At 39.9% G+C, this 13362-nt stretch overlaps 1 protein-coding gene across 1 annotated transcript in view; it reads left to right on the plus strand.

The window, feature by feature from the left end:
- Positions 1 to 5426: 5426 nt before the first annotated feature.
- LOC115183912 (transient receptor potential cation channel subfamily M member 1-like) overlaps positions 5427 to 13362 on the plus strand; it is an 11659-nt gene continuing 3723 nt past the window's right edge. Inside the window, exons 1-5 of the mRNA XM_029744889.1 lie at positions 5427 to 5705; positions 6546 to 6658; positions 7260 to 7430; positions 9759 to 9858; positions 10434 to 10568. Of these exons, the coding sequence (XP_029600749.1) occupies positions 5648 to 5705; positions 6546 to 6658; positions 7260 to 7430; positions 9759 to 9858; positions 10434 to 10568 (577 nt within the window). The 5' untranslated portion in view covers positions 5427 to 5647. The remainder of the gene's footprint in view (positions 5706 to 6545; positions 6659 to 7259; positions 7431 to 9758; positions 9859 to 10433; positions 10569 to 13362) is intronic.

The raw sequence follows: 13362 nt of genomic DNA on the forward strand, positions 1-13362 counted from the left end.
AACATCCTGTTGATGTATCTGACCTCCCGTCCTAACATCCTGTTGATGTATCTGACCTCCCGTTCTAACATCCTGTTGATGTATCTGATCTGATCTGATGTTGATGTATCTGATGTATCTGATCTGATCCAATGTTTTCTGCAGCAGTATGTGGCTTGGTATTGGCACATAGAAAAACGTTCACAGCTTAAAGGTGATTGACCATTGTTCTGCCCACCACTATGTCGAAAACATCTGCACTACTAATGCCCAACAGCTGGAAGCCAGACAGACAGTACCTACCTACCTACCTCTGAATAGGTTTACAGTCACACTGTAGACTAGGCCCACTTTTATTAATCAATCCCTCCCTTTCACTTAGACTGAATGACAGTCCATTACAGTATATAACCGTCTGAAAACAGTCCATTACATTACAGTATATAACAGTCTGAATGACAGTCCACTACATTACAGTATATAAAAGTCTGAATGACAGTCCACTACATTACAGTATATAACAGTCCATTACATTACAGTATATAACAGTCTGAATGACAGTCCATTACATTACAGTATATAACAGTCTGAATGACAGTCCACTACATTACAGTATATAACAGTCTGAATGACAGTCCATTACATTACAGTATATAACAGTCTGAATGACAGTCCATTACATTACAGTATATAATAGTCTGAATGACAGTCCATTACATTACAGTATATAACAGTCTGAATGACAGTCCATTACATTACAGTATATAACAGTCTGAATGACAGTCCATTACATTACAGTATATAACCGTCTGAAAACAGTCCATTACATTACAGTATATAACAGTCGGAATGACAGTCCACTACATTACAGTATATAACAGTCTGAATGACAGTCCATTACATTACAGTATATAACAGTCTGAATGACAGTCTACTACATTACAGTATATAACAGTCTGAATGACAGTCCACTACATTACAGTATATAACAGTCTGAATGACAGTCCACTACATTACAGTATATAACAGTCCATTACATTACAGTATATAACCGTCTGAAAACAGTCCATTACACTACAGTATATAACAGTCTGAATGACAGTCCATTACAGTATATAACAGTCTGAATGACAGTCCATTAGATTACAGTATATAACAGTCTGAATGACAGTCCATTACATTACAGTATATAACAGTCTGAATGACAGTCCACTACATTACAGTATATAACAGTCTGAATGACAGTCCACTACATTACAGTATATAACAGTCCATTACATTACAGTATATAACAGTCTGAATGACAGTCCATTACAGTATATAACAGTCTGAATGACAGTCCATTACATAACAGTATATAACAGTCTGAATGACAGTCCAATACAGTATATAACAGTCTGAATGACAGTCCATTACAGTATATAACAGTCTGAATGACAGTCCACTACATTACAGTATATAACAGTCTGAATGACAGTCCATTACATTACAGTATATAAAAAGTCTGAATGACAGTCCATTACATTACAGTATATAACAGTCTGAATGACAGTCCATTACAGTATATAACAGTCTGAATGACAGTCCATTACAGTATATAACAGTCTGAATGACAGTCCACTACATTACAGTATATAGCAGTCTGAATGACAGTCCACTACATTACAGTATATAACAGTCTGAATGACAGTCCATTACATTACAGTATATAACAGTCTGAATGACAGTCCATTACATTACAGTATATAACAGTCTGAATGACAGTCCATTACATTACAGTATATAACAGTCTGAATGACAGTCCATTACATTACAGTATATAACAGTCAGAATGACAGTCCATTACATTACAGTATATAACAGTCTGAATGACAGTCCATTACAGTATATAACAGTCTGAATGACAGTCCACTACATTACAGTATATAACAGTCTGAATGACAGTCCACTACATTACAGTATATAACTGTCCACTACATTACAGTATATAACAGTCTGAATGACAGTCCATTACAGTATATAACAGTCTGAATGACAGTCCACTACATTACAGTATATAACAGTCTGAATGACAGTCCATTACATTACAGTATATAACAGTCTGAATGACAGTCCATTACAGTATATAACAGTCTGAATGACAGTCCATTACATTACAGTATATAACAGTCTGAATGACAGTCCATTACATTACAGTATATAACAGTCAGAATGACAGTCCATTACATTACAGTATATAACAGTCTGAATGACAGTCCATTACAGTATATAACAGTCTGAATGACAGTCCATTACAGTATATAACAGTCTGAATGACAGTCCACTACATTACAGTATATAGCAGTCTGAATGACAGTCCACTACATTACAGTATATAACAGTCTGAATGACAGTCCATTACATTACAGTATATAACAGTCTGAATGACAGTCCATTACATTACAGTATATAACAGTCAGAATGACAGTCCATTACATTACAGTATATAACATTCTGAATGACAGTCCATTACAGTATATAACAGTCTGAATGACAGTCCATTACAGTATATAACAGTCTGAATGACAGTCCACTACATTACAGTATATAACAGTCTGAATGACAGTCCACTACATTACAGTATATAACAGTCTGAATGACAGTCCATTACATTACAGTATATAACAGTCTGAATGACAGTCCATTACATTACAGTATATAACAGTCTGAATGACAGTCCATTACATTACAGTATATAACAGTCTGAATGACAGTCCATTACATTACAGTATATAACAGTCAGAATGACAGTCCATTACATTACAGTATATAACAGTCTGAATGACAGTCCATTACATTACAGTATATAACAGTCTGAATGACAGTCCATTACATTACAGTATATAACAGTCTGAATGACAGTCCACTACATTACAGTATATAACAGTCTGAATGACAGTCCACTACATTACAGTATATAACTGTCCACTACATTACAGTATATAATAGTCTGAATGACAGTCCATTACAGTATATAACAGTCTGAATGACAGTCCACTACATTACAGTATATAACAGTCTGAATGACAGTCCATTACATTACAGTATATAACAGTCTGAATGACAGTCCATTACAGTATATAACAGTCTGAATGACAGTCCATTACATTACAGTATATAACAGTCTGAATGACAGTCCATTACATTACAGTATATAACAGTCAGAATGACAGTCCATTACATTACAGTATATAACAGTCTGAATGACAGTCCATTACAGTATATAACAGTCTGAATGACAGTCCATTACAGTATATAACAGTCTGAATGACAGTCCACTACATTACAGTATATAACAGTCCACTACATTACAGTATATAATAGTCTGAATGACAGTCCACTACATTACAGTATATAACAGTCTGAATGACAGTCCATTACATTACAGTATATAACAGTCTGAATGACAGTCCATTACATTACAGTATATAACAGTCTGAATGACAGTCCATTACAGTATATAACAGTCTGAATGACAGTCCACTACATTACAGTATATAACAGTCTGAATGACAGTCCACTACATTACAGTATATAACAGTCCACTACATTACAGCATATAATAGTCTGAATGACAGTCCACTACATTACAGTATATAACAGTCTGAATGACAGTCCATTACATTACAGTATATAACAGTCTGAATGACAGTCCATTACAGTATATAACAGTCTGAATGACAGTCCATTACATTACAGTATATAACAGTCTGAATGACAGTCCATTACATTACAGTATATAACAGTCAGAATGACAGTCCATTACATTACTGTATATAACAGTCTGAATGACAGTCCACTACATTACAGTATATAACAGTCTGAATGACAGTCCATTACAGTATATAACATTCTGAATGACAGTCCACTACATTACAGTATATAACAGTCTGAATGACAGTCCATTACATTACAGTATATAACAGTCTGAATGACAGTCCACTACATTACAGTATATAACAGTCTGAATGACAGTCCATTACATTACAGTATATAACAGTCTGAATGACAGTCCACTACATTACAGTATATAACAGTCTGAATGACAGTCCACTACATTACAGTATATAACAGTCTGAATGACAGTATATAGGTTGATATCTAGACTGGGGGATGCATGGGAAATCAGTCAGATACAACTAGATATCATGGAGATGGATGGTTCTGATTGTTACAAACAGAGAATTGTAACCACGAGGGCCTGGGGGTGGAGCTATCACGAGGAGCCTGATGGTGGAGCTATCACGAGGGCCTGGTGGTGGAGCTATCACGAGGGCCTGGTGGTAGAGCTATCACGAGGGCCTGGTGGTGGAGCTATCATGAGGAGCCTGGTGGTGGAGCTATCACGAGGGCCTGGTGGTGGAGCTATCACGAGGGCCTGGTGGTGGACCTATCACGAGGGCCTGGTGGTGGAGCTATCACGAGGTCCTGGTGGTGGAGCTATCACGAGGGCCTGGTGGTGGAGCTATCACGAGGGCCTGGTGGTGGAGCTATCACGAGGGCCTGGTGGTGGAGCTATCACGAGGGGCCTGGTGGTGGAGCTGTCACGAGGGCCTGGTGGTGGAGCTATCACGAGGTCCTGGTGGTGGAGCTATCACGAGGGCCTGGTGGTGGAGCTATCACAAGGGCCTGGTGGTGGAGCTATCACGAGGGCCTGGTGGTGGAGCTATCACGAGGAGCCTGGTGGTGGAGCTATCACGAGGGCCTGGTGGTGGAGCTATCACGAGGAGCCTGGTGGTGGAGCTATCATGAGGGCCTGGTGGTGGAGCTATCACGAGGGCCTGGTGGTGGAGCTATCACGAGGAGCCTGGTGGTGGAGCTATCACGAGGGCCTGGTGGTGGAGCTATCACGAGGGCCTGGTGGTGGAGCTATCACGAGGGCCTGGTGGTGGAGCTATCACGAGGAGCCTGGTGGTGGAGCTATCACGAGGAGCCTGGTGGTGGAGCTATCACGAGGGTCATGATGCTGCAACACGTAGCTCATTATCAGTGAATCTTTGGATTGGTTCAGTTCTGAAAAGTTTAACCAGACATAATTGTGTTATTAGCAGTGCATTCCTTGCTGGCATGTGACAGGCCTGCAGTCTTATTGCATTTGGGATGGTCTGGGCAACAACAAGGACGATCCTGTTATCTTACTAGGGGGTTGTTATCTCTGAAGGGCTTGTTATGTACTGCAGGATGTGTCCGTGGTTTATAAGGACAGCTCCTGTTATTCAGAGACACAATTCACAATGAGAGGCTTCTGACTTCACTTAACACTCACACACACACACACACACACACTGCTGACTGTTGTGAACCGTGCTTGACCTTTGACACACTCCCCAGTAATGCCGTTTAAAGGCCCACTCCTTCATTTAACATAGAAGAAATGCCTGAAGAGAGAGTGCCATACGTCCTCAAAACACATTCAATATCATTAGTATAAGCGTTTCTGTCACATGAAAAACAGGAGTTTAAATAAAAGAGCTGTGTTCTGAAGAAGCAAAAATCAAGTACAAGCCCTGCAAACGACACACTCCAAAGTATGCACTGAATCCCTGAAAAAGAGAGTTGACCTTTGACCCTTTACAAGTGTCTTTGTTGTGGGTTTTTTTCATGGACCTGTTAGATCACTGTGTTTCGTATGGGCTCAGAGGGCCAACAGGACATCGAGATGTCCATTCTGACGGCTTTGCTCAAAGGTAACCTGGGTAGAACACCGAACTGTTCTTCTGCTTTTTTACTTCACTCATAACACCACTGACTTAGAATAGCTGAATGCTGGGATTGAAACATTTGATTGAATCCCAACCATAGTCTATAGAACAGCTGAATGCTGGGATTGAAACATTTGATTGAATCCCAGCCATAGTCTATAGAACAGCTGAATGCTGGGATTGAAACATTTGATTGAATCCCAGCCATAGTCTATAGAACAGCTGAATGCTGGGATTGAAACATTTGATTGAATCCCAGCCATAGTCTATAGAACAGCTGAATGCTGGGATTGAAACATTTGATTGAATCCCAGCCATAGTCTATAGAACAGCTGAATGCTGGGATTGAAACATTTGATTGAATCCCAGCCATAGTCTATAGAACAGCTGAATGCTGGGATTGAAACATTTGATTGAATCCCAGCCATAGTCTATAGAACAGCTGAATGCTGCGATTGAAACATTTGATTGAATCCCAGCCATAGTCTATAGAACAGCTGAATGCTGGGATTGAAACATTTGATTGAATCCCAGCCATAGTCTATAGAACAGCTGAATGCTTTGATTGAAACATTTGATTGAATCCCAGCCATAGTCTATAGAACAGCTGAATGCTGGGATTGAAACATTTGATTGAATCCCAGCCATAGTCTATAGAACAGCTGAATGCTGGGATTGAAACATTTGATTGAATCCCAGCCATAGTCTATAGAAGAGCTGAATGCTTTGATTGAAACATTTGATTGAATCCCAACCATAGTCTATAGAACAGCTGTGAAGCGTTTCAAGGTTAAACCAAAAAGCCTTGTTGGTGTTTGATTGTAGGCACCAATGCCTCTGCCCCTGACCAGCTGAGTCTAGCCCTGGCCTGGAACAGAGTGGACATCGCTAGGAGCCAGATCTTCGTCTACGGTCACCACTGGCCCATGAGTGGCAGCGTAAGTGCATACACAACTTGAGAAACACATGGATACACAATGAACATTACCATGCTGGTCTAACAGGGCCTGATTGAGAGTTGTAATGAACATTACCATGCTGGTCTAACAGGGCCTGATTCAGAGTTGTAATGAATATTACCATGCTGGTCTAGCAGGGCCTGATTCAGAGTTGTAATGAACATCACCATGCTGGTCTAACAGGGCCTGATTCAGAGTTCAGATAAACGCGTGCAGCTTGACCTTTCACCTAAATCATTCATTGACATCAATGGGTGAGAGTAAAGGGTGCATAATACGGCTTAAATAGAGTTCAACTTGCAGACCTCAAGTCAGAAAAACTGCCCATATTCCAAAATAACTATTTTACCTAACCCAAATGGCATCAAATTTCCAAACATAGTGCACTACTTTTTGTCCAGAGCTCTATGGGACTTGGTCAAAACTAGTGCACAATACAGGGAATAGGGTGCCATTTAGGACACAACCTGAACCTCTAACCAACGGTGATGGTGAGACAACAACCACCATTGCAGGTACTGTAAAAGCTCCATGTAAACTGGGTCAACAAGGGCTTTCCTCCTCCTGTGTTACCTCCCAGGCGGCCAACACCACGGCATCCCAGGTACAGCCTAAGAGCCCGGTCCCAGCCCGCGGTGGAGGTGCTGGGGCAGGGAAGGGGAAGTCCAGGGTCAAGAAGGGCAAAGGAGGTAAGGCCAAACCCGAACCTCCGGAAGAGACGGACCCCAGGAAGCTGGAGCTACGCAACTGGGTAAATAAATAACCAGTACTGATTATTGATAGGCATTCACACAGTACACTATATTCAACTCTCAAACACATCAATACACTATATTCAATTCTCAAACACATCAATACACTATATTCAACTCTCAAACACATCAATACACTGTATTCAAGCCTCAAACATATCAATACACTGTATTCAAACCTCAATCATATCAATACACTGTATTCAACTCTCAATCATATCAATACACTATATTCAACCCTCAAACACATCAATACACTATATTCAACCCTCAATCATATCAATACACTGTATTCAAGCCTCAAACATATCAATACACTGTATTCAATCATCAAACATATCCATACGCTATATTCAACCCTCAAACACATCAATACACTATATTCAACCCTCAAACATATCAATACACTATATTTCCAGCCTCAAACATATCAATACACTATATTCAACTCTCAAACATATCCATACGCTATATTCAACCCTCAAACATATCAATACACTGTATTCAATCCTCAAACATATCAATACACTGTATTCAATCATCAAACACATCAATACACTGTATTCAACTCTCAAACACATCAATACACTGTATTCAACCCTCAAACATATCAATACACTGTATTCAATCATCAAACACATCAATACACTGTATTCAATTCTCAAACACATCAATACACTATATTCAACTCTCAAACATATCAATACACTGTATTCAAACCTCAAACACATCAATACACTATGTTCAACCCTCAAACACATCAATACACTGTATTCAACTCTCAAACACATCAATACACTGTATTCAACCCTCAAACACATCAATACACTGTATTCAACCCTCAAACACATCAATACACTGTATTCAAACCTCAAACACATCAATACACTGTATTCAACCCTCAAACACATCAATACACTGTATTCAACCCTCAAACATATCAATACACTGTATTCAACCCTCAAACACATCAATACACTGTATTCAACCCTCAAATATATCAATACACTGTATTCAACCCTCAAACATATCAATACACTGTATTCAACTCTCAAACATATCAATACACTATATTCAACCCTCAAACACATCAATACACTGTATTCAACCCTCAAACATATCAATACACCGTATTCAACCCTCAAACATATCAATACACTGTATTCAACCCTCAAACATATCAATACACTGTATTCAACCCTCAAACATATCAATACACTGTATTCAACTCTCAAACATATCAATACACAATACATTTCTATCTGAAGCAGTTATGTAGAGGGTAACATATCAATACACAATACATTTCTATCTGAAGCAGTTATGTAGAGGGTAACATATCAATACACAATACATTTCTATCTGAAGCAGTTATGTAGAGGGTAACATATCAATACACAATACATTTCTATCTGAAGCAGTTATGTAGAGGGTAACATATCAATACACAATACATTTCTATCTGAAGCAGTTATGTAGAGGGTAACATATCAATACACAATACATTTCTATCTGAAGCAGTTATGTAGAGGGTAACATATCAATACACAATACATTTCTATCTGAAGCAGTTATGTAGAGGGTAACATATCAATACACAATACATTTCTATCTGAAGCAGTTATGTAGAGGGTAACATATCAATACACAATACATTTCTATCTGAAGCAGTTATGTAGAGGGTAATGCAAGTCAACTCTTTAGTTTCAGATTTTAATGAGGACTTATTCTTCCTGGACCGTGGTGTCAGTGTTTACCCACCTTTCATTACCACTACAACACTGATCCTAAAGGTGTTTTATATATATTTACACATTTTGAGGTTGGAATAATACTGGGAAATGTAGATTTATTTTTTATGATAATATCCTTTTAGTGTACAGAGCTGTTTGAAAAGATCGCCTGAAAATTCAGCCTGTTTTGGTGTGATGGAGTTTTGGCCTGTTTGGTGACATCACCAGGTGGTAAACGAGTTCATAGACCAATAAGAAAGAGAGTTCCCAAACCTCTCTGCCAATAACAGCAAGTATTCCGTTTTCCCCTCCCCACTCAGACCACTCCCAGACAGTCCTCGCTAAATTCCTGATTGAGAAATTGCTCTTTGCTAAGAAGCTAATTTAGTTCATTTTTTTATTCATTTTTTAAAATCATTTTGATCAACTTATTGTTACCCAGAAATTATTTGATATTGAGATAAAAACGGCTTCATTTGGACCTTTAACATTCTGTAACGCTGCCCCCTCCTGGACAGGCCCCACTTGTCTGTGGTGGTAATCCATAGCCTAACTGTCTCCTCTACTGTCTTCCTGGTTCCTCCAGTACTGTAGGTGAACTCTCTGGAGCAGGCCATGATGGACGCCCTGGTGCTGGACAGGGTTATGGTTAATGTGTCTCTCTACTGTCTTCCTGGTTTCTCCAGTACTGTAGGTGAACTCTCTGGAGCAGGCCATGATGGACGCCCTGGTGCTGGACAGGGTTATGGTTAATGTGTCTCTCTACTGTCTTCCTGGTTTCTCCAGTACTGTAGGTGAACTCTCTGGAGCAGGCCATGATGGACGCCCTGGTGCTGGACAGGGTTATGGTTAATGTGTCTCTCTACTGTCTTCCTGGTTTCTCCAGTACTGTAGGTGAACTCTCTGGAGCAGGCCATGATGGACGCCCTGGTGCTGGACAGGGTTATGGTTAATGTGTCTCTCTACTGTCTTCCTGGTTTCTCCAGTACTGTAGGTGAACTCTCTGGAGCAGGCCATGATGGACGCCCTGGTGCTGGACAGGGTTATGGTTAATGTGTCTCTCTACTGTCTTCCTGGTTTCTCCAGTACTGTAGGTGAACTCTCTGGAGCAGGCCATGATGGACGCCCTGGTGCTGGACAGGGTTATGGTTAATGTGTCTCTCTACTGTCTTCCTGGTTTCTCCAGTACTGTAGGTGAACTCTCTAGAGCAGGCCATGATGGACGCCCTGGTGCTTGACAGGGTTATGGTTAATGTGTCTCTACTGTAGGTGAACTCTCTGGAGCAGGCCATGATGGACGCCCTGGTGCTGGACAGGGTGGACTTCGTCAAGCTGCTGATAGAGAACGGTGTCAACATCCACCACTTCCTCACCATCCCTCGTCTGGAGGAACTATACAACACGGTGAGATAGATAGATAGATAGATAGATAGATAGATAGATAGATAGATGCCATTTTGATATCTCCTAAATCAATAGTTCTTAACAGGGTTGGGGTCAATTCCATTTCTGTTAACTTCCGGACATTATTTAAATTGACTTGACCCCAACCTTGCTTCTAAATACATGTTAGTAGTATATAGAAAAATCCATGAAGTATATTGTTGAGAATTAGATGTTTGCGTGGCAAAACCAGATCAATACATCTGATGAGAAAAACCATTGCCACTGTGTTCTCTGTGTTGAATTTCATTTATGATTACAGAATCAATATTTTGGGGGAATTCTACATTTGAAATCCTTAAACACTCTACAACACCGTTCAAATTGACACAAACGCAGAACAACGCCAAATCCATGAGAAGTTGAATGGATTAGAAAAAGCTATAAAGGACAATCAAAACCCATTGGACTCCCCAATTACTGACCAGGAGCTCTATAAGAAACTTCAGGCTCTCAAATTTAAAAAAGCCTGCGGACCTGATGGCATCCTAAATGAGATGCTCAAACTCACTAGTGCAAAATTTCAATTGGCTATATTAAAATTGTTTAATTTGATCCTGAGTGTAGGTTATTTCCCTGACATCTGGAATCAAGGACTCATAACCCCAATCTTTAAGAATGGAGACAAATTTGACCCTAACAATTACAGAGGCATTTGTGTGAACAGTAACCTGGGGAAGGTTTTCTGTAGTATCATCAATGTAAGAGTTCTAAACTTCCTTAATAAGCACAATGTCTTGAGTAAAAGCCAAATTGGATTTATACCAAAACATCGCACAACTGATCATATTTACACCTTACACACCCTGATAGATAAACATGTCCACCAAAATAATACCAAAATATACACTTGCTTTATCGACTTCCAAAAAGCATTTGATTCTATTTGGCATACAGGACTGTTCTACAAAGTTATTGAAAGTGGTGTAGGGGGTAAAACATATGACATAATTAAATCAATGTATACTGGCAATACGTGCAGCATTAAAATTGGTAAGAAAAGGACAGAATTCTTTAACCAGGGGCGGGGCCTTCGTCAGGGTTGCAATCTGAGCCCTGCACTCTTCAATATTTACATTAACGAATTGGCCACTATTCTAGAAAAATCCTCAGCCCCTGGTGTTAGTCTCCACAATTCAGAAGTTAAATGCCTACTCTTCGCAGATGACCTATGACTGCTGTCACCCACAGCACCTGGCCTACAGCAGAGCCTGGACCTGCTAGAGCAGTACTGCCAGACCTGGGCCCTGGCAGTAAACCCCAAAAAGACTAAAATAATGATTTTCCAGAGAAGATCCAGATCTCAGGGAATTAGACCAAAGTTTTCAATTGGTACAAAATATATAGAGTACTGTACACACTACAATTACTTAGGTTTAAAAATAAGCTCAACTGGACACCTTAATGAGGCAGTGAATGAACTGAGAGAGAAAGCACGCAGGGCATTCTACGCCATTAAAAAGCAAATTCAAATTGAAATACCTATTAAAATTTGGCTAAAACTAATTGAATATGTCATTGAACCAATTGCACTTTATGGCAGCGAGGTGTGGGGTCCACTTGCAAAACAAGATTTCATCAAATGGGACAAACACCCCATTGAAACCCTACATGCAGAGTTCTGTAAGATTCTCCTACGTGTCCAGAGGAAAACTACAAACAATGCATGCAGGGCAGAATTAGGCCAATATCCACTAATAATAAAAACTCAAAAAAGAGCAATTAAGTTTTGGAAACATCTAAAATACATCCAATCAATCAGAATAAACCAAATTACAACACAGTCAAAACAAAACTACATTGCTTATTGGGAAACACAAGCACAAACACAAAGCAAAATGCAGTGCTATCTGGCCCTAAATCGACAGTACACTATGGCTAAATATTTGACCATGGTTACTGATCAAAACCTTAGAAAAACCTTGACAAAGTACAGGCTCAGTGAGCACAGCCTTGCCATTGAGAAGGGTAGACACAGGAAAACCTGGCTCCCTGTAGAGGAAAGGCTGTGCAACCACTGCACAACAGCAGAACCTGAGACGGAGCTGCATTTCCTGACAAAATGTCAAAAATATAAAACAATTAGAGAGTGTCATTTCCCCAAATTTGAAATCCTTATTCAAGGTTTTAAAGACCTCTCTGATGAGGATAGGCTACCCATCCTGTTGGGGGAGGACGCAGAGAGCTGTGGGTTGGCAGCGCACTACATTGCTGCCTGCCATAAGTTGAGGGACAGTGTCTGACAGACCAATAAACCTGCACATGTCCTCAACTGTATGATTATTGTTATTGTTGAATGTATGGTTATATTGACCGTTGGTTATTGTTGTTACTGTTGTCCCGTTGACAATTTTTGATTCTCATTTGTATTTATTTTTATATTGTAAATATCCAAAGTAAGCTTTGGCAATATGTACATTGTTACGTCATGCCAATAAAGCGAATTGAATTGAATTGAATTGAATTGAGAGAGGCAGAGAGAGAGAGAGAGAGAGAGAGAGAGAGAGACAGAGAGAGAGAGAGAGAGAGAGGAGAGAGAGAGAGAGAGAGGAGAGAGAGAGAGAGAGAGAGAGAGAGAGAGAGAGAGAGAGAGAGAGAGAGAGAGAGAGAGAGAGACAGAGAGAGAGAGAGAGAGAGACAGAGAGAGAGAGAAGAGAGAGAGAGAGAGAGACAGAGAGAGGAGAGAGAGAGAGAGAGAGAGAGAGAGAGAGATAGAGAAGAGAAGGAGAGAGAGATAGAGAGAGAGAGAGAGCAG

This window comes from Salmo trutta, unplaced genomic scaffold (assembly GCF_901001165.1).
Source record: "Salmo trutta unplaced genomic scaffold, fSalTru1.1, whole genome shotgun sequence".
Classification (NCBI taxonomy): domain Eukaryota; kingdom Metazoa; phylum Chordata; class Actinopteri; order Salmoniformes; family Salmonidae; genus Salmo; species Salmo trutta.